Source organism: Oryzias latipes, chromosome 8 (assembly GCF_002234675.1).
Source record: "Oryzias latipes chromosome 8, ASM223467v1".
In the NCBI taxonomy this organism is placed as follows: domain Eukaryota; kingdom Metazoa; phylum Chordata; class Actinopteri; order Beloniformes; family Adrianichthyidae; genus Oryzias; species Oryzias latipes.
The window spans coordinates 3,382,630-3,393,665 of record NC_019866.2 but is presented as its reverse complement, the minus strand read 5'-3'; the positions used below and the strand labels follow the sequence as shown (position 1 = coordinate 3,393,665).

Below are 11,036 nucleotides of genomic sequence, written 5' to 3'. Positions count from 1 at the left end.
TGGAATTTAGGCAGTGAATCCCTTTTATAGATTACATTTTTTTTCTGATAGTCATTCGAAACCTTATATTTTCTAAATTTAGCTTATTCAAAGCAGCTAACAGCAGTACATTTTCTTTTCAGATAAAAATATGACTATGTTTATAAAAAATTAGATATATCCACATAAATCTATCATTTATAAAAGTCGATAAATATTTTTTAGATTTTACAGACGTACTTCCGGTTTAGACCGGAAGTGGGTTAACGGAGACAGCGATTCCTTGTTGCTAAAAATCCGAATATTTTGATTGTTTTTTTTTTTTTTTTTTTTTTTCGGCTAGTGCATCATCATGCCTCGCAGAAATGAAATCCCCGTAGGTATACGTTTAAGAATTGTGGAAATGCACCAGGCTGGTAAAGGTTATAAATCCATTTCAAAGAGTTTAGATATTCATCTATCGACTGTGAGACAAATTATCCACAAATGGAAACGATTTAAAACTGTGGCGACGCTGCCTCGAAGCGGCCGTCCGGTAAAAAACAACCCCATCCCGGCACCACGAAAGCTCAGCAAGGTGAGACGAAAACATTAAAAAACAACATTTTACTTAAAATGTCTCGTACCTGCCGTGAGGGAGGGGCTCGTGTGTTTTATGATCATTCTGTGCTTTACATTTAGTTGCCGTTTGTGTGCATTTATGTAATAGAAAATCATTATTTAAGACATTTAGTGCAGCTAACGAATGATTTTATTTTTTTTACCTCAACCCAGTGATGATTCCTATCCCTATAAACATTTACTTTTTTGTTATTTTTGCTAGCCAATTAAAAGTTTAAAGTTGTGCACCGTACCAAAACACAGATACGATTATTATGACTATTTATTTATTTATTTTTGGCTCTAAGCTGATTTTAGGGGGGAAACACGTTTTTAAACATAACCTATAGTAGATGCCTTTATTTTGTTACAATCAAACTTGCCTGGAAATTGGAAAACCACTTCCTGTTTGTATCAATTAGGGTGATGATTGGCTGCCAGGTTCTGTCAATCATCATGCTTGATAAATGTGAAAGCAGATGTGTTATTTACATGACGAAGATGCAAGGCAGTGTATGCTCTGGTCTGTTACAGCCTTTTAATCAGCGGTGTGGGCGTGGTCTCAGTTATCACCTGTATGTATACAGGTGTACTATGATAGGATCTTTATACTGAGCGTTTGGGGAACATAGGTGGTGTGGTGGTTTCTCATTAAAAACTAATCCCGTTGATGCTAAAACATGCTTCATGGGTGACTCGGTGGGTCATAATTGTCCGGTAGAAGTAACTGTGTCTGTGAGACCATATGATGGACTGATAAAATGGCCCTTTTTTAAGTTTAGTTATCTGCATTCCTTTGTTTTATTTTTGTATTAAATTGACTGTGAGAATTATGTCCTGCAACAGTCCTGTTTTTTTTTCCATCATTTTTGTTTCTTACTGCAACTTTGAGCAAAAATTAACCACCAGCTTAAATCCACAACCTCAACTGAACTTTTGTTGGCCTTTGACCTCGGGAAGAGGCCTCCATGTCCATACATAAACTAAATTTATAAACTAAATTTGACCATTTTATCATAATGAAAGACATATTGAAATTCATGTAGAGTTTTTCCTAAGTCACATTTTTTTTAAAAGAGAAGAAAATATGTTCTGATACAATATTGGGATATCGTGGAGCGCGTATCGAGATACGTATTGTATCGCCAGACTCTTGCCAATACACACCCCTAATAGACAGTACTTCTTTTTTACACCATGAGTGTGGAAAAGGGAGAGGGTGATGACACACCTGTGTGATGTACGATGACACACCTGTTAATTTAGAAGCTCAAAGCCGGTCTTGTCACGTCTTTGTTCCTCCTTTCATCGAAGCTTTGCTACAATAAGCCTCCGCCACATCTTAAAAACCGGTCCGCGAAATCTTTGTATGACGTCACACCGGTCCGCAGCGTTAAATAGGTTGGGGACCACTGCTTTAAAGTGACTCCACAGAACTGTTTGTGTCTGCCTTTACCCTTTATTTTAGGATAATGATGAGCAGGCTGGCCCAGCTGATGATAATGGAGTTCAGAACATCAAAAAGGTAAAGTTTGCTCCCCAAAGATTGCTTCATTTTTGGACAAAACTACTTTAATATGTTTTTTTTAATGCAGAAAATTAAAAGCAGAATCATTCCTGATGTGGTGAAACCGGAGTCTTTCTCATCTGATGCTGAATCCTCCAACAAAGACCCTTCTGTAAGTGAGACGTTATGGTTAAAGTTGGCCCAACATCACATGAAGAAAACCTGTAACTCGTGGATTTCTGCCTCTCAGGTGTACTGCAGGCCAGTGCCGACCGTCCAAGCAGAAGATCCAGACAATGAGATGGTAAAACCTGTTTGTTGAGGTTGATCAATTAAAAAAAAAGTCTTTATTTCTTATTTCTGTTCACATGAAGGACGATTACAATATTGTGTATGAAGTTGGTGAGGAGGCAGATTCTTCCTCGACGGATGTGGAAGAAGATTTCATGGTGAGCTTGTTAGCAACTTTATTATCCACTGATATTACCGATTGCAGCATTTTTATCTTATTTTACATATTTTATCATTTTTAGGCAAATCATTTCTTTCAAGAACAAATAGATGATGCTGAAGATCCAGGCCATGAAAGGGTAAAAACCAGTGAAACCTATTGTAGGTTAAACTGCACCAAATGTGGAATGTTCTTTTTTCCTCTTTGCTAATTTGAAAAATCCCTTCTTTTTTTAATTCTTAAAGAAATCACACAGGAAATGAAGTTGTCTTTGGTTCTTTTTAATAAGTGTCCTGTAAAGGATCTGCTGTTTTTTATTTTCACATCCCAAAAAATCAGCAAACACGGCTGCAGAGCAGATTCAGCTTTAACCAGAGACTGAAACGCAAAAAAACAAATCAAAAGACGACTTGATTCCACCACTAACGCATGGTAGTGGAGGTATAATGGTTAGGTGATGCTTTGCTGCTTGTTTTTCATATCAGAAATCCCCCAGTAGCTGATGTTTTTGACGAATACGTTTGAGGCAAAAAAGATAACCACAGGATCAAGCAAAGTTTTACTGTTCTTATTAATTTTATTTTACAGATTTGGATTGTTACCAAGGGAGGATTTCAGTGAGTTTTTTTTAGAATGAGTTGATTAAACTCGATGGAAACACAAGACTGCAGCAACCAAATCCCACCTAAGAAGCTCAAACAGGAAAAAGGCTTTTAGAGATCAGATTAGTCCGATGAAAATTGTGTTTCTGGCGTTCCTTTTTACATTTTTCTGATGATGGCGGACATTTATTAAGAAAATTAAGCTTAAAATGACATTTCTGAGTATTTCTTTATTCAAATTGTTGTGGATCCGGAGCAGAAGAAAAACATGCCGTTTGAAAAAGAGCTTATTTGTGATGCAGAAAATACACAAGCACCATGCTTTGTTCCATTCCGATACATCCACTTGTTGCAGCAGTGGGGAGGGGAAGAGGGGCGGGGTTGCTCTGTGCCAACGGTCCCACTCCAAGCTTTCTAATGAACTCACGCCGCTCTGCAGAAACTACGTCCTTGAAAACGACAGGATTTTTTGATTTAGGCTACAAAAAGGCATATTCATAGTTGAAAGATCACTGGGAACAATTTTAAAATTGATCAAAAGAGGATCGAAGTGGGTCTGTAAGGTTTGAGGTCCAAAGATTTTTAAAGAAGAGATGGTCCAAAAGGCATAAACAAACCGAAACCTGAACTTTCTTTTATGTTACAGCTGGGAAGATGCGCACTTTCATCTGACGATGAGGCGTCAGAGGAAGATCCAATGGTTGGTTGTTTGTCGTTTCGTAAGGTTGTAACCGTCTACTAATTTGATGTTTCTGTGACTGTAGGCACAACCGTTTGACCCAGACTTCAACCAGGAGAAGAAGATTTACTCCGGCTCAACGGTCACAGCGGGCGCTCTCCTGCTGCTCCTCCTCACATTTATATTAAAGCACAAACTGTCAAACGCAGCAGCCAAAGACCTCTTGGACCTCTTGGACCTCTTAAACCTCGTTGTTCCCGGATGCCTTCCCAAGTCCCTCCAGTTTTTAAAGAACCACCCCTCCCAGCATTGCGCCGAGGCAGAGACCCACTTATATTGTCCCAAATGTGCGAGCTACATCGGTGTGGAGCCTGGAAATCGGTGTGAGGTGTGTCAGCAGAGACTGAGTAAAAGATGCCTGCTGGAGAAAGCTCACTACTTCATGGTGATGCCCCTTGAAATCCAGCTGCGAAACATCCTCACACGAGTCCACTCAAAGTTAGGGAAGCATTTCGTCAGGGACGGCTGTCTTTCAGACGTCGTCACCGGAAAGGAATATAAGGGTGACAGACAGGCGGGCAGCATTACGCTCACCTTCAAATGCGATGGCTTCCCTCTGCTCGACTCCAAGTTCTCGATTTGGCCCATCCTGTGCACGATCAACGAGCTCCCGTACGCGGAGCGAGGCAGAAATGTTCTGCTGCACACGTTGTGGTTTGGCAGAGGGAGGCCGCACGTCCAGAGCTTCTTCACGCCGTTCGTTTACGAGCTTCATAAACTCTCCAGCGAGGGCTTCAGGTGGACGGACGGGACGGGCTCTGAGCGTCGCACCACAGTCGCGGCTAAGGTTTGCCTGTGCGATCCAGCTTCCAGGTCCTTGGTGCAGAACCTCCAGTCGTTCGGTTGCAGCTTCTGCTACCACAAAGGCGAGCTGGTGCCAAAAGGTCAGGGTTTCACCAGAGTTTACCCCGTTCCGACTGACAGGTGTGATCTGCGACACGTAGCTGAAACCGCCAAAAGCTTTCAGCACAGACAGACGGGAGTCAAGGGTCCGAGCCCGCTGGTTCTGCTGCCGTCATTTGACATCGTCAAAGGTTCTGTTCCAGATTACATGCATTGTTTTTGTCTGGGTGTTGTTCCGGATTTCGTCGATCTCTGGTTCGACTCGGATCTCGCCCACAAGCCCTTCCACCTGACTCCTCAGCATTTGACCGACCTGGACAAAGCTTTGTGTGCCATCCAGCCACCCAGTGAGGTTGGGCCCGGACCTCGGCGTGTCAGCGACAGGAAGCTGTGGACGGCCTCCGAGTGGCGAGCGTTTGCTCTTCTCTATTCTCCTGTGCTGCTGGAAGATGCTTTACCGATTCTGTACCACATTCACTGGATGCTCCTCGTCTCTGCGCTTCACATCCTGCTCTCCCCGTTTGCCACGCAGGAGCAGCTCAGTTATGCAGAGTCGTCTCTGCTTCAGTTCGTGGCACAGGTCCCCTCCCTGTACGGCCTGGAGAACTGCTCCTTCAACTGCCATTTGCTGACGCATCTGGCGGAGAGCGCCCGCGACTGGGGGCTGTTGTGGGCCAACTCGGCCTTCGCCTTTGAGGGCGCGAGCAGCAGACTCCTGCAGATGTACTCCGCCTCAAAGTCCGCTTCCTCCCAGATTTTCTCCCGCGTCTTCTCGTATGAAGATGCTCTCCGCAGAGGGAGTTTGGTTCTTCAGGGAGCAAGTGCAGAAATGAAGGACTTGTTTCGTTCCATGACGAGTTGTGACGTCGTTATGAGGTCGTCGGTTGACTCAGAGCAGACTTTAGGGAGTGGTTCTCAGAGATTTCTAACTGCAGCTGAAGTTGCTGCATTGCAGAAAGTGCACCGTGGGCAGCATCAGGGCAGCGTGACCCAACACAAGTGCTTAGTTCACAACAACATGCTGATCTCCACGCCGGGCCACAGCGCCACAACAAAAAGAAACGACTCTGTGATAGAAACGAGCAGCGGCTTTGCTGTTGTTCAGTCTATAGTCGCTCTGAAAGATGTTTGCAGCTGTGAGGAGAAACTTGGCTGCTCCTGCAAAACATTTGTCCTTTTCTGCAAGAAGCTGTTCCCTTGGCGCAGCCACGGAGCGCAGCTCGACGCCAACATCGCCGAGTTCCTGGTACGAGTACGGCGCTCTGATGAACTGTGTGCAGTGACATGTGGGGACGTGGTTGCTAAATGCTTCGCCATTGAACGGGAGCGTAGGGTGTACGTGGTGAAGATGCCCGTCTTTGAGATGCACTAGTGTCCCTGTGGCGTGCTGAGGTGGACTCAGCTCTTCTGTTTTCCAGGATCACGTCGTCCTTGGAGCTTTTGAATGGCTGCTGCTTTAATGTCTGATTTCCCCTCTTGACCTTTTCATGCTCAGTTTTAAACACCGCACCAAAATTCTCGATTTGTATTTCACTTTAGCGACTGTTCAGCGCACGCTGACCGTACCGCTGAAGTTTGCCGCGTCTGGCCTTCCTGATTTTTCCCTTTTCCAAGCAGGTTGTATGGTAGCTGTACATGTTCATTCCATTCCGCTGACATTTTGGTTTCTGTCCCGGTGAATCACTCACTCCTCACATGCTTTTACTGTAAAAACATCAGGTGAAAAGTCACCATGGCAACGATTAAAGGGTTTTTTTTCTCTTCCTAGCAGCTTCTGAGGAGCAGAAACCTCAGTGCTTGATTTGGACCTTAAGAATGGAATCAGGAGTGGCATATCTAACCATTTGGTTTCATGTTTGTATTCTTAGTTTTACATTCTTCCTCTATTTCTTTTACTGGTATTTTTCCTTTTTTTTATTCCACATTTTTCCACTCAAACGTTAAGCACGTTGGTCTCTTGTTTTGTCTAAACTGATTGCAGAAGACTTCCTGTGAAACAGGAAGTGACACGTAGGCCGCTGCGGTCAGATAAATCGATGCGGGTCAGTAGATCTGACATGTTTGTCCCTGGGAGGGTTTTCAGGCTAAGCGTTAGTCTGATTTCTTGTGAGAAATGTGCCTTTTTTTTCTTTTTTGCACTCCAGTCTTACATTTACATCTTATGTTCTTCAGAATAAAGAAAACGTAAGAACCATGTTTGTTGCTTTAATTAAGATGAACAAACTCAAACTTTGTTCTGGTCTCATAAGTCTGTCAGCTTTTTACACTCCTCGTTTGCTGCTTTGCTTTAAACGTCCTCAAAGGCCTGAGTGACGGTGGTTTGAACAAAACAATCCCACACCATGGTCCCTCCGCTGCCGTGCTTCCCAGCTTTAATATGTTTAAGCAGTCCAAACGCTTACGTATGCAAATCGGAGCCGCTTCTCTTTGAATGTTTTCTAGCTGAACTGACATTTCGCATGGAAAGCTTGTGGACTTCATAAAGCTCCTTTTTTCGTCAACGTTTTTAAATTCCAGGGCTTGTTTGCGCTTCAGTGATGGGATTGTTTTGGTCCATTCGGTCACAATGTATTAATCTGTCTAAGTGGACCTATTGTTCTTTTCTATTTATCCTGCAGTAAAAACAATTTGTGGACGTGTTGGTAATGTTGGATGGATTTTATTGCATCGTAATGTGGTTCAAGGATTGAAATTTCTGTGCCTTGTTCTGTAACGTTCAAAACCGGAAAGAAAACTCAGTAGTTTCTATCTTCTCTCTGTCTGTTCTTTCATTTTACGTTGTCAAACTTCAAGGTGTTTCAGATTTTGAAGGTGTGACATGACCAACAAGGAACAAATGAGGGGTTTAAATGGAGGTATTTTATTTAGGATCAGTGTTGAGAGGTGGCCAGAATCAAAATCTGCTGCAAAATACCCGGAGTCTGTTGAGGAACACAGTTGAGGGAGGAGAACAACATCTGCTGAGGAAGTCTAGCCCTTGTGCTATGGGGTCAAGATGACCATTGACGTGTTCTCCCAACCATGACAAAGGTGGATAAAGGTGAAGAGGATTTCATGTAATCCATGTGAAGATCACAAATCATTGAAGAAAAAAGGTTCAGAGCACTGTCTAGTGGGTCTAGATGACCCAACTCCCAATGTTAAAGTCCCTAGGATAGCACAAGGGCTATGGAAATACCAGGAGGGAAGCAGATGTCTCCGCTCTGCAGACCATAATGACCAACATTTCAACGAGTTGTTGCTTTGATGCATTAAGTGCAAACCTCTTCCATGGAACAGCGCACAGAAACATTCACAAAGACCTTTTTTAAGTTCATTTAAATGGTTTGAGCAGGTGAAACCAGCTAAATCACAAACTTTACTCGGCATCAGAAATGTGAGGACATTTTCTTTCCCTAAGTACAAAACTTATCTGTAAACAAAATCAGCTTTTCAGGAAACAGGAAAGATTTGTTTCAAATATTCCAGGTTTTTTCTAGTGACCTTTATGTCATAAATAAGGGAAGGATTTTTTTTGCAGATTCACCTAAAATGTGGAGTTATCCTTGTTTTTCACCATTTAATGTAAAAACTCCAAATCTAAACATTTTACAAATAGGAGATTTTGTATTTTGGCCATCAGTTAGGCAGCGTTTGTGCTTTTGGACACACAAGGTGCACCTCACTACCCAAAAGAGCCCTGATCTGCACATGACACAGAGGATAAAGACTAGTTTGCCCAATAATTGCAGCTAAAGAATGTTGGAAACCTCCTCTTCTGCGATTTTTACCACTGTAAGCAGCCAAAATCAAATGTATCCTAATCCGGTCTTTGTGGAAGTCTTTTCAGCTGATGATCATCTGAGAATGGGAGTCTCTGAAGACTTCAGGTCAGTCGTCCACCACCACAGCTCCTGAGGGACCGGTTCCTCCTCTCTGTTGTCTCCATGACGAGTTGCACCCTTGGATGCCGCTGGGGCTATTCCCATCGGCATTCCTGCAACCCGCTGACCTGTCGTGACCCCGCAAAGGGCCCCTCCCCTCCCGGCGTATGCGTGCATCTGCTGCGTGTCAGTCACCGCTGCCACATCAGACAAATTTAGAACGTTTTTGTGAAAACACAGTGGTTCCAGGTGCAGTGTTTCACCTTAGAGAGCATGAGCAACCGTTTCAGGGAAAACCCTTGATTGTAATCGACATTAATGCCTAAAAGCTCTTTAATGGCTTTACTGTCAGTCATCAGCTGAAGATGCAGCTTTGAATTTTTCTCTGGGACTTCTTCCCAATGCAGACCGGCTTAACCTGCAGAACCGGAGCTCCATTCTCAGAATCAAACGAAACACTTCCATGAAAGAGTCCAAAAAAGATCTTAGAACTCACGTTCTTTCCATTTCTGAGACATTTGACGGTTCATATTCTATCGTTACAGCTGTGGAATACTGAATAAAACCAGGCTTTTACCTCGAATAATACGGTATTGCCACTTTTTAGACCCTTGTCCTAAAACCTGCTTTGATTAATCGCTAATCGAAAGCAAACTTTCATTTTTTCCTCAAATCTCTCAACCGGCTCCACCGTGAGGCGCTTCCTGTCAAGTCTGCATTTCTCAGAGTGGATTTGTTTACACTGGATCAACGTTCTGATCTGAACACATCAAGTACGCAAGAAGATCAATGAGCAAATTTGTTGTTGTTTTTTACCCAGATGTTGGAGTAAAGTATCCCAGAAAAACATGAGGCAAAAATGTCAATAGAAGAAATAAAGGAACACTGGAATAAACATAATTATCTTTGAAGGTGCATCTTCTAAATGCAGGGTTTTAATTGTAGTGGAGTCCACTTTTTTTTCTGTTGTAAACATCTGATTCAGCTTTATTCCCCCTAACAGCTTTTTAAAGGTGTTGCATAAAAGACCAGAGTGTTCCTGCCCTTACTCATCATCACGGCCACTGTATCCTTCACTGAAGAGGCGCAGACGCTGTAATTCTGTAAATGGAGCCTCCTGCCTCTGCTGAGCTTTTAGTAACAGATCTGATTGAGGCGGTGTTGCCAAATCGCAGTCTGCCTGCCGCTCCTCTCCTCTCCTCTCCTGCCTCATGATTTCATAGATTCCCAGATGAAGTTGCATAATCATCTGATAAAAGTCCAACTTTCCATCACCAGCCTGCAAGTTCATGTTGGTATCTTGTTTATGTGTTTACTGACTGACGCATCCATCTGCAGCTTTCATAGCAAACACGCGCATATGGTTTGATCACAAATCCTAGATTATGGTTCTCATCTGATGTGCAAACAATGCAAAATTATATCTTATTAAAAAAATACATTACCTTCATGTATTACAAAAACAACCTAAAGTGGTTTTATATCCAACAGAAAAGCTCAAGTAATTTGTTTCTTACTGTTTATATCAAAGGGTTAAACAATTAAAACTTCCGTACTATATTTATTTACGCCTGAGGTAGTTTGACTTGGAACTTCTCAATACTGATGTTGCATTTACACCGCTAGAGGGTGCTATTGTACAACTCTGTTGGATGTCTTTTATATTTAAAGAATTTAAAACAAAATGTGCCTTTAAAATTAAGAAGCTAAAGCCAACTAAAGTGGAGTGAGGAAAGCCGATAAAATGTTATTTCTTTAAAACACAGCATTTTAGAGATAGGGAGAAGAAAAATAAATAGACGTAACAATTAAGCAGAGTAGCGGAAGCAACACTAATTACCTTCAAAATAAAAGTTAAAAAGAGCATGATTTTGTTTTATATCTATAATAAAGTTTTTAATTAACGTAATCATTAATTTTTCAACTAAATTTAAATTTCTAGAGACATTTACTCATATGATAATGATATTTTTTATCACTTACATGTAACAGTCAAAAGAAATTTCATGATAACATATTGTTAAATTATTTTTTAAACGTTACAGCATTTTCAATTAAATTTAAAAAAGCCTTTTCCTAGCTAACTGTACTTTTGTATTTAAAAGAAAAAGGGTTTTAGTATTATTTTTTTTAAATAAAGGTCAAAAAGTCAAGTTTTATTCTAAATAATTTATTCAGTAAATCTACATTTCTAGTTTGTTGTGAATGGTTGTTTAAAATTCTTCCACATTTCCATATTTGAAACAGATAATCATTAAAATCAGTATTATTATTATTCAAGCTTTTCAAATGCTCGCTTTATTAACTAAATGTTTCTCTTTAGATTACTAGGCAAAATTTCTTTTAGTTGCATTTCTTTATCGCATGACTTGTGTTTAATTTCTGAGAAGTATTTGTTTTTGGAAATAATGGAGCACAAAGTAGTCTTTTTAAGTTGACTGCAAGTATACTT

At 41.5% G+C, this 11,036-nt stretch overlaps 1 protein-coding gene across 2 annotated transcripts; it reads left to right on the top strand.

The window, feature by feature from the left end:
- Nucleotides 1-235: 235 nt before the first annotated feature.
- On the top strand, nt 236-7,472 carry LOC105354509. 2 transcript variants are annotated; one of them, XM_011477800.3, is made up of 8 exons: nt 236-556; nt 2,048-2,104; nt 2,175-2,258; nt 2,337-2,390; nt 2,461-2,535; nt 2,620-2,676; nt 3,786-3,839; nt 3,904-7,472. In XM_011477800.3, the coding sequence occupies exons 1-8, from the start codon at nt 332-334 to the stop codon at nt 6,091-6,093; spliced, it is 2,796 nt and encodes a 931-aa protein (XP_011476102.1). In that variant the 5' UTR covers nt 236-331; the 3' UTR covers nt 6,094-7,472. The 2 variants fall into 2 exon arrangements, with proteins under 2 accessions (XP_011476102.1, XP_011476103.1); XM_011477801.3 differs by lacking the exon at nt 3,786-3,839.
- The last annotated feature ends 3,564 nt before the right edge of the window (nt 7,473-11,036 follow it).

Excerpts from the sequence above, each read along its gene's own strand:
- LOC105354509 (XM_011477800.3), top strand. The coding sequence starts at position 332 with ATGCCTCGCAGAAATGAAATCCCCGTAGGTATACGTTTAAGAATTGTG. Across the intron at positions 557-2,047 it reads CACCACGAAAGCTCAGCAAG|GATAATGATGAGCAGGCTGG; the intron begins GTGAGACGAAAA and ends CCTTTATTTTAG. Across the intron at positions 2,677-3,785 it reads AAGATCCAGGCCATGAAAGG|CTGGGAAGATGCGCACTTTC; the intron begins GTAAAAACCAGT and ends TTTATGTTACAG.